This window comes from Haliaeetus albicilla, chromosome 10 (assembly GCF_947461875.1).
Source record: "Haliaeetus albicilla chromosome 10, bHalAlb1.1, whole genome shotgun sequence".
Classification (NCBI taxonomy): Eukaryota; Metazoa; Chordata; class Aves; order Accipitriformes; family Accipitridae; genus Haliaeetus; species Haliaeetus albicilla.
This window is the reverse complement of record NC_091492.1, coordinates 17,710,181-17,725,653: the sequence shown is the minus strand read 5'-3', so window position 1 is coordinate 17,725,653 and position 15,473 is coordinate 17,710,181. Positions and strand designations below refer to the sequence as shown.

Genomic DNA, 15,473 nt, shown 5'->3' with positions numbered 1-15,473 from the left:
GTCTGATCAATACATGTAGACTGTTTGGGAGTCCTTGTTTTAATATTTTAGTAACATTGATTCATGTAACTTTGCTTATGCCTTTTGTGCTGGGGGTTGACTAACTAGTGACATAACCGATAGATCCACCTACCTTTGGCATAGGATACACGTTTCCCAGATGTGATGTGAAGTAATACCAACCTGTGGAGAAGTGAAAAGAAACCAAACAGTAAATCTAAAATGGTCTGGGCTATAAGCTTGGAAATGAGTCCTAATGGCCCACAGCTGGACATCAGATGTCTCTCTTGGGCTGGTGAATCTCAGCTGGTGCAAATCTGGGTGGCACCAGGACCTCAGTGTGAAAGTAGAACTGCTTGACCTAAGGGCTACCTATTAATGTTATTGTGGCTGCGCCTCCAAGATTGGGTTTTCTGCATTAAAACCTGCAGTAGGATGGCCCTGATGAGCAACACGTGCATGCACAGTCTAGTAGCAACCTCATCATTCCTGAGGTCTAAACATGATCTAATAACAAACAAAAATTCATGGTGAGTGCTTGGATTAGATGAACATCTGCTCACTAATCTGTTTTAAACTGCATAGTGGCTCTTCCCCTTAAGTTTTTCACTTGGATGAAAAGATAGTAAAGAAGGGGGAAAAAAAAAAAAAGATAAATTCAGATGCTCCAGATTCCTGCTGGATAAACACTGGCATTCAGTGCTTCCTGGAGCACGACACACTGCTCCCTGCGTGGAGCTCTTCGCGCAGCTACTGTCGACCCAAATGCCTCCTACAGAGAGGGGCTCCTTTTGTTTCACTGGGTATTGACTGCAGTGTTACAAGCCATGACTTATGACAGGAGAAAAGCAGACTCCTGAGGACAGATTCCTCTGTTGCATAATTCCATGGCTGAGAAATGTGCCAGGGAATGCAGAATTATGACCAAGACTTTTCCAGCTTTCCGTCTTGTTGTCTTCATGGCCCAGTAGAAAATTGTGACAGCTGGAAGTGAGGGAAAAATGGAGCTTTATTGCTTTCCAGACTAGTCAGATGGCCTTCAGCAATTATTGTAAGAAGTGAGAACTGGTCCTCTTAATAGATCTATCATGGATCTGTGGGCTTGCTCTGCATATCTATCGCGATTGTTGTCCTAGTCCCAAAGTGCTCCCAGGGGTCTCTGGATGGTAAATTCCTCCAAGATCTTCCCACTTGCAAGTCCACAACTGCAGCCATTTCCTGCAAGGGTCCAAACCGTCTCTCTGCCTCCTCAGTGCAAGGAACAGCAAAGTGGGACAAGATAAGCTTAAAGCTACAAAAAAGCGCCATTCATTTTCAACCCCAATGTGGAAGCTGCTCAAAGTAAACAGCAGGGAATAACTTTTGCTGCTGTTGGTTTGGGGTTGGTTTTTTTATTTTTATTTTGAAATATGGGACCCGTCAGCAGGTCTGTGCCAGGGTATGTCCCCGTGTACTCCAGCCGCTCCCTCTGCCCACGACTGTTGGGGCAGGTGGTTGCAGCATGGTCTGGCCACCTCAGTTTGGAGACTGGTGTGGGGTCCTGTGTTGACCCTGCTCGAAGCAGAGTGCAGGGCTCAGCAGACCGGGAGTGTCGATCGTGGCAGCACCCGGCCCTGTCGCACAAGTGCTTTAATGAGGCAACAGGCTCCTTAGAGCTTATTGCTTTGGATTACACCATGTCGCCTTCTGTTACACTGCGTGAAGCCCTAAGCTGGGCTGACGTGGTGTAACTCAGGGGACCTTGATGTGGAATGACATTACATGATGCAGCATGTGAGAAAATCAAAGTTTGTCTCTCCTGGCATCAAGTACTCACTCCGCGTTTCTGCAGCGGCTGTGCAGTCCAGCTTTCAGCAGGTGATCACCAGGGTAGGTGTTTGGAAGAACTGGGATATTTTCATTAAGCAATTTCAAATCTCATTAGCAAATTTTCATAAAGTGATAATGCAGTGGCAGTATTAGCCTTATTAATCCAATATGAAAGTCACTCTCATGACAGAGAAAAGTGCCAATAAAAGCCTTTCATTTTGTACAGGCTAACAGCACATGCACCAGCGTGTCCTTAATGAAACAAGGCAGAATTTTAACCTCCCAGGATCAGTTCAAAGCTTTGGAGTACAGTGGATTAATACCAATGGAAACAGTTTTAAAGGTTCATTTCTACCTTCATAACAACTGCCAGTATTTGCTCAAACCAAGAATCATTTGGTTTAAAAAAACCCACGGAACTAAACAAAACCCCCAAAACTTTTCATTTAAGCCTGACAGGCAGAAGAGATTTGTGTTGTTGTATAGCTCCAGATAAAAGCAGCATCTAGAACTGTGTTTCAGTTGCCAGGACGACTAACCACTACCACATACTCAGCTCTGCTGACTGCAACGGGGAAATCAAACAGTTTGTGATGGATCAGCTCAACCACCAGCCTCAGTAGCAAAATAAAATAGCAGGAATCATACTTGGCCAATACTTGATCTGAAGAGAAAAAAATAGGGCCACTATCTATTTCTAATTTCATCTTCAGATCTTAAAGCTCTTTGTAAGGAGATAAATTACAAAAGATATCCGAACGTTTATCCATTTTGCAAGCCACCGGCTTTCCTCTTGCTCAGTCATTTTGCTCGTGGTATGAAATCTGTTTTGTAGACTACACCATTTAAAGCCCATCTGAAATCAGAAACCATGTCTCGCCGTATGACTGATTGCAGGGGGCGGAGAGAATAGGTGCAGGGCAGCGCTTGCCCTTCTCCCATCTCCCAGCTGGTCCCATCCTGGTGGGTCACAGCGAGACGAACCAGCCCTGTCAGCAAATAGGTGAACCCCCTCTGCCACAGCATGCTTGTTCATGTTGTCGTTGGTACAGCCGTCTTGCCATCACCTCAAGCTCGTATACAAGCAGCCACTTTGAGGAAGGTACAAAATCAATGGTATTTAACTCCGGGCTCAGACCTGTGTCCTCTCCATGTAGGGAGCATCAGCTGGTGTCGAGGCACGGTGCAGAGCTGTTCTGGGTCCGAGGCAGGGTCAGTAATTAATTCCAGCAGCGGTTACTGTTACAGATGAGGACTAGTTTATGCACAACAAATTTAATTAGGTGCTGGTTTCACTTTACTATTTCATCAATTTGCGTGAGCACATAGTGGTTTGTAAAAAGATCAATAGGGTGGGGCTTTAATTACTTAGAGAAGATTATTTACATTATTTATCCCATGGTCAGTCAGGTGGTTTGTGTTTATAAAAGGGACTTAGATGATGTAGGGCTGCTGCAGCCCCAGTGAGACTGGTTAACCAGTTATTGTGGAAGGGATGCTGCTCACACAAGTGCTCTGCCGTTTTGTCAAGAGATGTAGATAAATGCTTCCTAGAAGTAATCAGTTTCTTTAGTCTCATACTGCATAAAGAGTTCTAACTTTAAAGACTCCTCATGAATGGGAAAATATGAAATCAATTCCATTTATCTGAATGAATCTTTCAGCAAGCTCAGGGTTTAGTGTGGGGGCACTGCAGGCAAAATGTAACAAATGCGGTAGCATAAAAATGCTTAAAACATGATGAACAAGGTTATAGAGATAAAAAAATGAGAGGGAAAGAGCTGGAAAAGTAAAAACAAGAAACCTGTGTGATACTAAAGGGTTTGTCTATTTTTCATGTTTACTTCTTCTGTGTTCATAATTTTTTGGTCCATCATCAATCACTGTCAATTTGAAAAAGTGCTATACTTAGGGTCATTTATCCAGGGCTATTGGAGGCTAAAATTATGCAGTTTCAGTCAAATATACATGAATAGAGACTGTCATTTCTGATTAATGACATGTGACTTCAGTGTCTTACAGAATCATCTTGCCATCCAAGCTTTACAAAAAGGTTATTATGTAAGGCCTTTTCCATAATATATCTACTTTTCCTCCAAGAACACTGCAGAAGCCATTTCGCTCACATTAAAATCAGTGCTGATATCCCTTATTATGCTGCTGGTAATTGCTCCACAGATTTCGAGATTGCCAGAATAAGTAAATTTTTGTGGGACTGGAAATTACATTACTGAGGATGGTTACCAAGCTTGTGGTTTTGGTACTGTTTCATAGTTTACTTTTTATTTCAGTTGCAAGAGAAAGCCTAGTCTTTTAGTGGAAAAAAAAAATCCATATAAAACACTAATCTCATGCAATGTATTCAAAAAAACCACCACACATGGCATTTCAGCATTAATTACTGTTTTTCATGATTCACCATTCCCCTTATCTCCCTGTGCATAATGCAGCCCTTATATGCATTTGTCTGAGAAAGGAGACTGAGTGAGAGTTTAGAAACTATAAAGGGAAATGTCACAAAATGAGAGAAAGGGGGAGAGCAGGGAAAGGAGGGGAGAGGCGCCCGTGCCAGGGGCTGCAAGAACTTCCCCACAGCCAGTTTGTGCATACATTAGTGCTCACAGGGAAAATCTCATGGCTGCCTCTGAAGCAGCGCCGGGAAGCACAGACCGCAGCGTGCCATATGGTCTGTAACAGCCTCTCAGCTACTTCTCACTCCTGTAAGCGGACTGCATATAGCAACCATCATAAGGGCTGTATCCTTTCAAAGCTGTTTTTTTCATTCTGGGACAGATCATCCCTCTCGCAGGAAAGCTTCGCTTTGAAGGGAAAGGGAGGGAGCTCCTCTGCTGTTTTGCCTCCTGTTGCTTATGGCAGAGGCAGAGTTTACAGTCTTACTGGAGACCTTGGATGCTCTGGGTACCCACAGAGGATGCTGCAGGGAGGGAAACCCCTTGTAGTGCTGTGTTACTGCGAGGGCCCCTCTCTTCAGCACTTCCTGATACCAACAGCAACATTGGTGGTTGCAGCCCCCCAAATTCCATCTCTACAGCAGATGTGATAGTGGTTAGGATGCAGCTGTATTTATTAGCCATCACAACTTTTTTTTCCTGTTACTGTTGCTGGTAACAAGTGCTGCTCCATCAAAATATATAAGGGCTTCTCCAAAGTTTGGTTCTCACATAGAAACCTGGAAATTTTTTAACTCTTCCCTGAATGCCATTAGCAAGACACACTCCTTCACTTGGGCGCCCATAAGCCAGAGGAAAGTGTAATGAAGGACAGGAGTATCAGAGGAACTGGGGCGCCTCCTGAGAGCCCAGTTGCCCATAGAGTGGGGCAGGCAGTAATGCAACTCCTACCTTGGGTCATCCTTTTAAATCATCTTTTACTCTCCCTGGTCCTTAGAGAAAAAGTCCACTGAGCAAATATTCCTGCCAAAGACCCTCCTCTGGCCCTTCTTTTCTCTGTAGGCCCTACATGTATGACTTGATACCAGCAAATTAGATGATCCTAGGTGCTATGTATTTGGGCTTGCACTTTTTCTAAAAGAAGAATTCTCTGGTCTTGTCTAAAGCCTTTAGTGGTTGTCGTGGTTTAACCCCAGCCAGCAGATAAGCACCACGCAGCTGCTCACTCACTCCCCCCATCCAGTTGGATGGGGGAGAAAATTGGGAAGAGAAGTAAAACTTGTGGGTTGAGATAAGAATGGTTTAATAGAACAGAAAAGAAGAAACTAATAAAATGACAACAGCAATAATAAAAGGATTGGAATGTACAAATGATGTGCAGTGCAATTACTCACCACCCGCCAACCAACACCTGGCAATTCCCCGCCCCACTTCCCAGTTCCTATACTAGATGGGACGTCCCATGGTATGGAATACCCTGTTGGCCACTTTGGGTCAGCTGCCCTGGCTCTGTCCTGTGCCAACTTCTTGTGCCCCTCCAGCTTTCTCACTGGCTGGGGATGAGAAGCTGAAAAATCCTTGACTTTAGTCTAAACACTACTGAGCAACAACTGAAAACATCAGTGTTATCAACATTCTTCACATACTGAACTCAAAACATAGCACTGTACCAGCTACTAGGGAGACAGTTAACTCTATCCCATCTGAAACTAGGACAGTATTAAACCCCAGCAAAGCTGCAAGGTGAGCTTTGCTGGGAGGAGGCAGGTTGTGCAGAAGACTCTGGAGTCTGTTGCTGCTGGTGCACCTCTCACAGGCCTGGGACTCCACATGGCTACGCTTTGCTAAATGTGCTAAAACCTGCAGTATAGCCCTATGTGTCTCTGCACACAGTAATAAAAACAGATTTGGGATAATCCAGTAGAAAGGCCTAACAGCCAGGTGGATCGATATTTATCATATCATGTCAGAACAGAGTGATTGGTCCAGACTCTCCCCTTGAAACCTCCTAGTTTTACTACTTATTGCTCTTCTACTGTGGTTTATAAAACTGGAATTTGTAATTCATATGAATGCCATACAATGAATGAGAGGAACAGCAATAGTAAGCAGTATAAAAACTAACAGGTGGAAAATTATTTTTAAAAAATTAATTAATTACTTCACTAAGGCATATAATTTTTTATCTTTCTCAAGAAGATTAACGTAGAATTTTGTGTTGCTGTGTAGGTGCACAATGCATTTTACACTTCTGCCTATTTTGTTTGTTCAGATTACTTGAACTTTGTTGGGAATGTCCTTTGACCCAAATAGAAACATATTTTTTCAGAATAAATGTTGAGACAGACAGAATGCTCCTTGGGAACTGTATTTCCAGCACCTCGAGGTGCCACTGTTGGTGAATGTGCTGTGAGCTGAGTACTGCCCCTTGGGAAGCGAGTGATTCCTGGTCCATGACAAAAAACCACATTGGAAGAAGCAAGCAGCTTTGGGGTGGTGTGAGTTTGAAGCCCACAGCATCTCCAGGAGGCTCTGTTAGCCAATATCTTAATTGCTCTTTTGTTTCTAGACACTTCTTTTGTAAAAGCCTTCTGTTGTTCTGCTTCCTGCAATGCTTGAGAAGTTGCTGAGGTGCTGTGCTTCACTTCCCCCTCCCAACCCAACTGAAGGTTCAAGTATTATCCCTGTACCTTGCAAATTTTGATCATTATCCCAATGGTCAAACAGACTAGGTTTAAAGGAAACTTCCCTAAAATGAACCACCATTTGTCTGAAAGTAAAATGTTATTTCCTTCCATTTCTGTTGTATTTGTTGCTCATCGTACCGTTAGTAGAGAAAGGCCCGTGCATTTGGCTGTGATAATTTACATAGCATTTAGTGGTTAAGAGCTACAGACATGGTCAATGAGCTAATTCAATAATCTCTCACCTGCTGCTGATTAAGTGATGTGTTACAGGAATGTATTTGTGCAGGTCCTAAACGGCTGCAGAATGTCATGTCACGAAGCGTTGTGCTGCTAGGACATAGCAGCAGCTCCAGGGGTGGGCATGCATTTTGAGAGATCTGCTATGTAGTAACTGCCTCGAGTCTTTGGATGCTGTCACCACTTAAATTTATGACTGTGTTTCTTGTGAATCAGCCTACGTGATGTTCGTAGAAACAAAATTTGTTAATATATGTATATGTCTATTAACGTCTGTGAAATGTGCACACAAACCCACAAACATATAATGTCTATTATGTGCATTAGTGTTCAATAACTAGCAGTATTAATGGATAAATTTACCTACTGCAAAAAAAGGTAGTGCTCAAAATGTGAAGGTCTTGCTAGGAAAATAAATTACGTGAAGGAGGAGAAAATAAGAACGAGAGGAAAAAAACGAGATCACAAGCCAAAGAAAAAAAGACTTTGGGTGATCAATAGATAACAACAGGAAGAATAGTGAGGAATGTGCAAAACCTCCTATTTGCATTGCACAGTGCAACATTGTCCTATTTTATGCTATTTTCTCTCTGCAAATCAAATGGTATCCAGAATTGTGGCATGATATAGTTGAATCAACTCTCATCCATTATGTTTAAAGACCACAACACAGGGCATCTGTAATATAGGACTGTACATATTTCTTGTGGTTCTGATACTATTAAAGCTACTTAAGTGTCATGACGTGTTTATTTATGAGATCATCAAAGCCACTTAATAACTTTCTCTTGGTTACTTGTTTACATCTGTGTAATACAGAGCCAGATTGTGCAGCCCACAGTCACATCAGTGAGCACTTACTCATGCAAGTTGTGCCACTGACATAAGGGTTTCACAATCTGGCCCATAATGTATCAAAATACATGAGGCCAAGATCTTATCACTTACAATCATGTAAATCTGGCTTTAATCCATTTAAGCTCCAAGTTAGGTACCTAGATATAAATCAGTGAAATTTCGTTGGCTTCAGTATTTGATTCAGTGAAGCTACTCTGATTTACACTGAGAAGATCAGGCCCATTAGATTTGCAATTTAGAAATGCATTTGCTCCACTGCATGTATAAACGTTAGGATAGCTGAAATTAACATCACCACAAAAAGGATTATTTTCAACACTAGCTATTTAAAATATCTCTTTGCACAATATAAACAAAGAGAATTATGTCAGAGTCAGAAGCAAGAAGGTTTAAGAGTCACATATGTCTTAACCTTTACACTGGCTATGAGTACATCAGTTCCTACAAGATGAACTGCATTATAAAGTAAATAGATCTGCTTTAAAGAAAGGTCAGGACACATGTTCTGCTAAAATCTAATTTCAGACTATTGCCCTATAACCTACTGCTCTCTGGAATACAACAGATATAATAGTAAAGAGCCTGCATTTAATTATCTGTGATATAAAGCCTCCTTATCCTCCTGAGAATATTCACAAGGATAATAGAGGGTATTCTCAAAATACTGTATTTACTTCTGTATCGTGATTGCATTCTGTTTTAACTGTCTTTCCTGCTTCCTGGAAATATTATTCTAGCACCTCTTGTACCCTTAATCCAATGTTATATTACTTTTATGTCTTGAAACACTAGATTGTTTTACAGATCCAAGCAAACTGTACTGCTTAACGTTAGCTAGTGGTAGGTTCCTGCGAGCGTATTAAGAGCAAGCTTTGCTCATCATCCTTATGCATTAACTGTTGGCTGCTGCCTGTTTTTCAGATGAATTACATTAGGATTCAACAGCTTAATAATAACGTTAATTTTTCCTGATACAAGCCAGAAGAACTTTAAAGTGAAGGGTACTTGCCACAATCTCAGTGTTAGTCTGGCAGAGAAACACCTAAAGATAATGTGTAGGCTTAAATAAAAGAATAATTAAGATGGGCTTAGTCATGTTATAACTGATGTGCCATGCAGTCCTAAATCAACATGTCATTTAGAGAGGAGATAAATCGTAAGTTAGCTTTTAATGGTGATCATTCAAGCACCTGCCTGAAAAAATTAAACCATTTTCAGGAAACAAAAGAGAAAACCACCTGTCTAGGGCTTGGATCTAAATGAGGAAATTTTTGTCTCATGTCTGACACTGCATATTTCATTGCAAAGAGGCATGTACAAACTATAGTCTGAACTAATATCAACTGGACTAATTACTGAATAAATTAGAATAACTCCACCAAAATACAACAGCTGAGGATCAGGCCTGCAGTAGCCATAGCAATCCATCTCACCTGGGTCCCAGGAAGGCCTGTCCTGGAGGATGCTTTGAAAGTAAACACCCTCTAAGAATTATTATTTTAGCAGAATTTAAGAGGCTTCTAATTTGATTTTTGCAGATGGGTAAAGGATCAATTCCCTATAGTTTGACTCCAGAAAATGACTGAGCTGACCTCATTCATAGCGCACATTTCTGCCTTTGTTCCTCCATCTATCACCAACTCCACTATCTTAGATGATTGTTGAACATGTAGGTGAATTAAAACTTCATATATTTATACATATACTTCCCTGGAGTCTTTTCCATGGAAGATAGTGATAGTCATTTAAGGTAGTATTCTGTCTTCATTTGGAACTCATCATTCCGATTGAAGTCCAGGGTGTTCTGCAGAAAGGAAGAAAATGATGGAAAAGGAAAGGAAAAAAAGGAAAAGCAAGGAGAGGAAACAGGATGGCTCCTAAAGCTGTCCCAGGAAAATGAATAGCCTGAATTCCCACATCTGTGAGTAGCTGGGAAATTGGATTGGAAATGCCCATGAAATTGCTACACAAAAAGATACAACATTCTTTTTTCTTACTGTGTTATTGTCTTGTTGGAACATGCTGCTTTGGTAGAGTTTATGGCAGAAGCACCTTGCAAGAAGCACGTCACTTTTGGTATCATTGCACAGTTGACGTTACATCCATGAAGGTCCTCCCTGCTGCCAATCCCCCAGCAGCTGAAGCACGTGGAAGGTCTTCAAGAACCAGATGGTTAAATGTTTTGCTATAGGCTCTGCCAGGCACTGCATGGTGATGGGCTCAATAGCACTCTTTGAATCTTTCAAGGAAAAAAAAAATTATTAAAAAAAAATAAATCACAAAATGGTAAATACTTAATGTCAGCTGTTTCAGTCTTGCTGCTTATCGATGTCCTGGCCACATACCTCCAAAAGGCCTTCATACCTGGTGAAAAGCCAGAGTACAAAATGAGTTACTGGGCCACTGGTAAGTGCAGATTTATTTTTCTATTTTTTTCCTGTGTCTCTTTCAGGGATCACCACGGAGCCTACTTTCAGTCTGGGATCGCTCTAGTGTGGATCCTTTGTGGAGGAAAAGGGCTGAGAGGACCCACTCGGCGGGGTGTGGGGGGGAGCTCTGAGCGATCTCCCTTGTGGGCATTTTCTTGTCTTGTTTGGTAAGTCCATAGAACTGTTGCAATCTGATGCACTTTGGAAGTATAAAAGATGTTAAGGCATATGGCTGTGCTGGTGAAGCTGGTTTAATCGTACCCAAAGGAGAACAATAAATTCCACCTAGAAGCAAGAAAAATGCCTCTAATTCTCCTTTAGGGAGCATCTATATAACTAACTTTCCTATTCCAGTGCAATGAGACCTAGCAGTCTCTGCAGAGACCCCTGGTTTTACTGTTTCAAGTTTTCTTAGAAACCTTAATACTTCCACACAGGAGAGTTCCTTCTGGGGCATTAAAATACAGATCCCTAGGACCCCTCTTCTATTTCTTGCAAAATTAATGGTAATTACCAAGAATGATTAGCAGGTTCAGTGCTTAGTAGTCTTACTTTTTAAAATTCTGAAACAAATGTTTTTTCTGCCACTGTACCTGATCATTTTAATTTCCCTTCTTTGTCTGTAATAAAAATTGACGTTAAAGGATGCCCGAGGCAGGGTAATGAGAAAATGAAATTAGTTTTTCAGTTGGCTGGTCAAAAGCATTTTATACATGATAATAAACAGTTTATTTTACTCTTTTGCTTATGACATAATAAATGATAAAAACATTTTCTTGAAATAGATACTGTCCACTTTGCTACAGAGAGCTCAGGCTGGGGTCTTTTCCATTCATGGGGTCACATAACAACTCTGAGGAATGTCTGCCTTGATCTGCTTTTCTTAACCTTTTCTGGGTCGTACACAACAGTGGGTCTCCACACTGAGCATGACCAAAAATTTAGGGCTTTTTTCTTCCTTTTCCAAGACCTTTCTCAGAAATGCAGAGTCAATTACACTGTGTATGTAACCTAGGAGTAAATCTGTGTCAAGGCATTTCTGAAGAGTGGCTCAGAATTTTATATAGTATCCTTAAAGTCGAGCCAAACCCTGTATTTAAAGCAAGTTGTTCTGTTTCATTTGCAAACTGTTGAGCAACAGAGGGAGCCTGAGCAGGGGCACCACAAAGCCAAGCAATCCCACTGCACTGGACGAGCCCACTTCTTCCCCTCTGTCTTTAAACTTGGGGAGAGGGGGAAATTGGGGTTGTTAATGGTTTGCATAAATTCTTGATTGTCAAACTAGCCACTGATTTCTGAGGCCATATTGAGAATGTTTGCAGATAAGGGGAAAAAGAGGCTCAGATGGTTGCTCAGGGTTCAGTGGAAGTCTGTGACCGCTTTGAGATTTGTCCCATTTCAGCTACCTACCCCTGCAATCATATTTTGTGTGAACTGTAAAAGCCTTTTCTTCACAGAAGCTCTTTCTGAAGTGAACATATGAGACTCCTTGAATTGTTTAGATTGGTTTAGATTGATTATAGCAGCGTCTTCAAAGCAAGAAATCAAAATGGGCTAGTGGTGAGATGAACACATAACATATTGATAAATGTAGTTACATATATGAAATGGGCAAGAAAAAGAGAGAAAAGCTGAGTTTCTCGCATATGATTCTTACAGTTCTTGACAGCTCAAACTCCCACATGCTTGAATAGTTCAATACTGGATTAGTGTGATGCCTGCTTGGCGGATCCTGTGGGGCATAGACTCAGCAAGAAACACATCATTCAGGATTTTGGGGACAGCTTGTAAACTGTCCAACACTATTGGCAATCCCACTCCAATCAAAGTCAAACTTGAAGATGGAATGACTGGGGGAAAAGAGACGCTCTCTTATTTATGCTCCCATAATTTATGTTCTAAATTGCGATTAGTCCATTTCTGTAGAACAGTGCCAATGAAAGATTTATGTGTAAAATAATACCAACTGCGCTGAACAAGCTAGAGCATGCTTAATTACAATAGCAAGAAGGAAAAGCAGAATGGACACGTAAGGACTGAACTGAAATTCTGATTGATTATTTTTACTGAGGCCCATGGCAAAACTGCCATTATATTTAATAAAGCCAGGGGGTTACCTATTAACATCAGGGCCTGAATTTTTTCTGTGCTTAGGGAAAAGGAAAATTCTCACTAAAGTACATGCACAACTTGTTTGTAAATGGCAAGCGATTGTGTTGGATTATACTCTTTTGGTGGGGAAAAAAAATAATTCATTGTTAAAAAACTATGGAAACCTTTAGGATCTTAACAACTGCACCAGTAATATTAATATTCCTGTTAACATGTTAATAGCACTACTTTTATTATGTGCCAAGCTAGTTTTCACCAGAATAATCAAGATTTAGGAACAAAGAACCTGTTTGCATATTCATACTCATATACATTTTCCCATTGACATTACTGGGAGTGTTCATGAAAGTGAAGATTGAGTTTTTGGTAAGGCTCGCCTAAGTTAAGACATGCTGCATCTATATGATGAGTGAAAAATCTTAAATAAAATGTGTGTATGGGTATGCTTTAGAAACGGAGACCTGACACCACAATGCTTATGAATCCACCAAACCAACCCAAGACATAATGCAATAGGTGGAAAAATGAACATCAAAATTCAAAAGAAAGAATGGCATAAGTTTATGTTGGAAAGACTCCTCAAGTGGTCACCTACTCTAGTTCCTGAGGGCAGACCCACTATGCCAAGAGGTTTTTGTTTTGACAGATGTTTTGAATCTGTCCTCAAAAACCTCAGCAGGGACAGCCATTGCATCTTCCACTCTTCAAGGGACTGCCTAATGCTCTCCACCATAACCATCACACGCGATTCCTTTCATCTGTGCCAATGTCTTCTACAAACTTTTGAAGACTACTGCTGATTTCCTCTCAGTGTTTTCTCTCTCTCCACGCCCCGCCCCCCCCGCCTTCTTTCTGCTCAACAGTGCAAGTTTAGCTTAATTTTTCTTCTTGAAGTGAGTGGAATTCAAACCCAGCTCAGATGCCACTTCTCAGCAGCATATTAAACAGCAGAAATTATTAAAAAGAGATATAGTAATCTGTCCATTCTTAACATCCTTAAATCACAGCTTATCTGCTGGTACAAATGCAAACGACTTGGCTGGATTATTGGGTGAGATTCAGTGGCGTATGTTCTGCTCACAGCTACAAAACTTGTTTGGAACCATTAGCTACAGATATTTCACAACTTTTAGGAAGCAACTTAATTTCTATGCAGGAAACTGTGTCACTCTTCATATGTGTGTATGTGAGGAAGCCCCAGGAAAATGAAAAGAAATGTGACCCTTACATCCAAGGTCCATTTTCGCTGCTGAATAATCAATGTTCCAGTTTTCAGTGCAGCCCTCTTGGGAGGGGGTTGTGCAAAGTCTGACCATAGCTGCACTCCCCCAGCTCTAAATCCCAGCCTGAAAGGGTGTTTCCTTGTCTTGGCCCCAGCACACACCTAGAGATGGTGGAGGAAGGCAGAAATAAGAAATTTCAAATCAGGCTAATGCAGTAAGACTGATTACCTAACTTATTCCTTGAAATTTACTCCATCAAACTACAAATTAATTATTTTTTGTCATTCCAGATATATTTCCTGAGAGCGATCTAATTTTGGAGGTGGTGAATACTCCCTGTTGCATTTCTCAAGATTACATTATTATCCAGGAATTTCCTTCAGATATCCAGAAAACATTTTAGCAAACATGAACATTGTGGCAGCAATAGTACACTTGAACCCCTATACAGCTACAATTAAAATAGAGATTATTCCACAGATATTCCAGTTCTTTTTTCTCCAGTGGTGAAAATTGAGTGAATTTCTGAGGAAAACAAAATTCATGCTATGTATTCATTGCTTTTATAAGACATTAAATAAACTCTAAATTCCTGAAGGTTGTTGTTGGGTTTTTTTTCTGTGCAAAAAATGCAGCTGCTTCCTAATTAATTTTCTTGAAAATGAGCAAATTGGTATGTTAGCTAAAATAACATCCTCTGCTTAGCAGTCGATATCAAAATTTCATTTTAGAGACATTATTCCCAAAATATTTTATTTAATTCAAGTGTTTGTCATAAGTAAGATGACAAATTGAGTTAAGAATTTCACCTGGCTGCCCCTTCATGGGGTGTGCAGAAGAGGTCATGATATCTTCCACATATCTCTGACTTTCAGTAATTTTCCAGGAAGCCTGAGGATGAGAAGAGTGACCTCCCTTTTATTTTAAAACTCAATCGTAGAAAATAGAAATGTGAGAGGAAAAAATCAAACTTTTTTTGGACATGAAGGAGCCACTTTTTTGGCATTCAGTATTGCTTCTCCCTTTCCGGCTCATCTCCCACTCATGCGCAGTGTCCATATGGATGAGGTTTATGGGTAATATGTTCTTCTAACCTATCAAAATATTTACCTTGTGCGTTTCAGTACAACATCATTAATTTTACTAACCTCCCATTCTCAGTAAGTGCCAGCTGTCTTTGCGTTTCCAAGGCACTCGGATCTGATAAGTGAGCTCTTGTGTTAGCACTGTGACGGTCAAAGGTCCATGTCAGGTCAGGACCCCTGCTCTGTGGGAGAGATAAACTGATTTAAAACTACCAGAGGAAACAAGTAAAGGGAAAAATGGAATTTATAAAGCTTATGAAATGTCATGAGGCATGTTGCAGCCTTTCGGACAAATGCTGAATGCAGTTAACCTGGAGGAAAAAGGGGGGAGATCAAAAGATCACCTGCTACTAGAAAAAGACCTGGCGCTAAAGATGAGTGGGACATAATGAGGTCTTTTTTAGCTGTATCAGCAATGATGCTTTGATTTCCTTGTAAGAGACTGGAAAGATATAATTAGGAAGATTTTTTTTTTCCTCTACAGATTCAGCTTGTGAGCTTTATTTAGTACAATAAAAAATCCAAAGAAATAAACCCATCATATTTAATTTGAGTTCACAGTATAGCAATTGTTAATATTTGTCTTTTTTTGGTTAAGTGGATAAATCACAGAACTATTAAA

The 15,473-nt window shown here is 40.7% G+C and overlaps 1 protein-coding gene across 3 annotated transcripts in view; it reads left to right on the top strand.

Annotated features, from left to right (window-relative positions):
* Nucleotides 1–14,357, top strand: part of TOX3 (TOX high mobility group box family member 3) — a 113,920-nt gene extending 99,563 nt beyond the window's left edge. For all 3 annotated transcript variants that reach the window (XM_069793653.1, XM_069793650.1, XM_069793649.1), the window contains exons 8-9: nt 10,455–10,598; nt 14,057–14,357. In XM_069793653.1, coding sequence (XP_069649754.1) covers nt 10,455–10,562 — 108 coding nt within the window. In that variant the 3' untranslated portion in view covers nt 10,563–10,598; nt 14,057–14,357. The remainder of the gene's footprint in view (nt 1–10,454; nt 10,599–14,056) is intronic.
* Nucleotides 14,358–15,473: the final 1,116 nt, after the last annotated feature.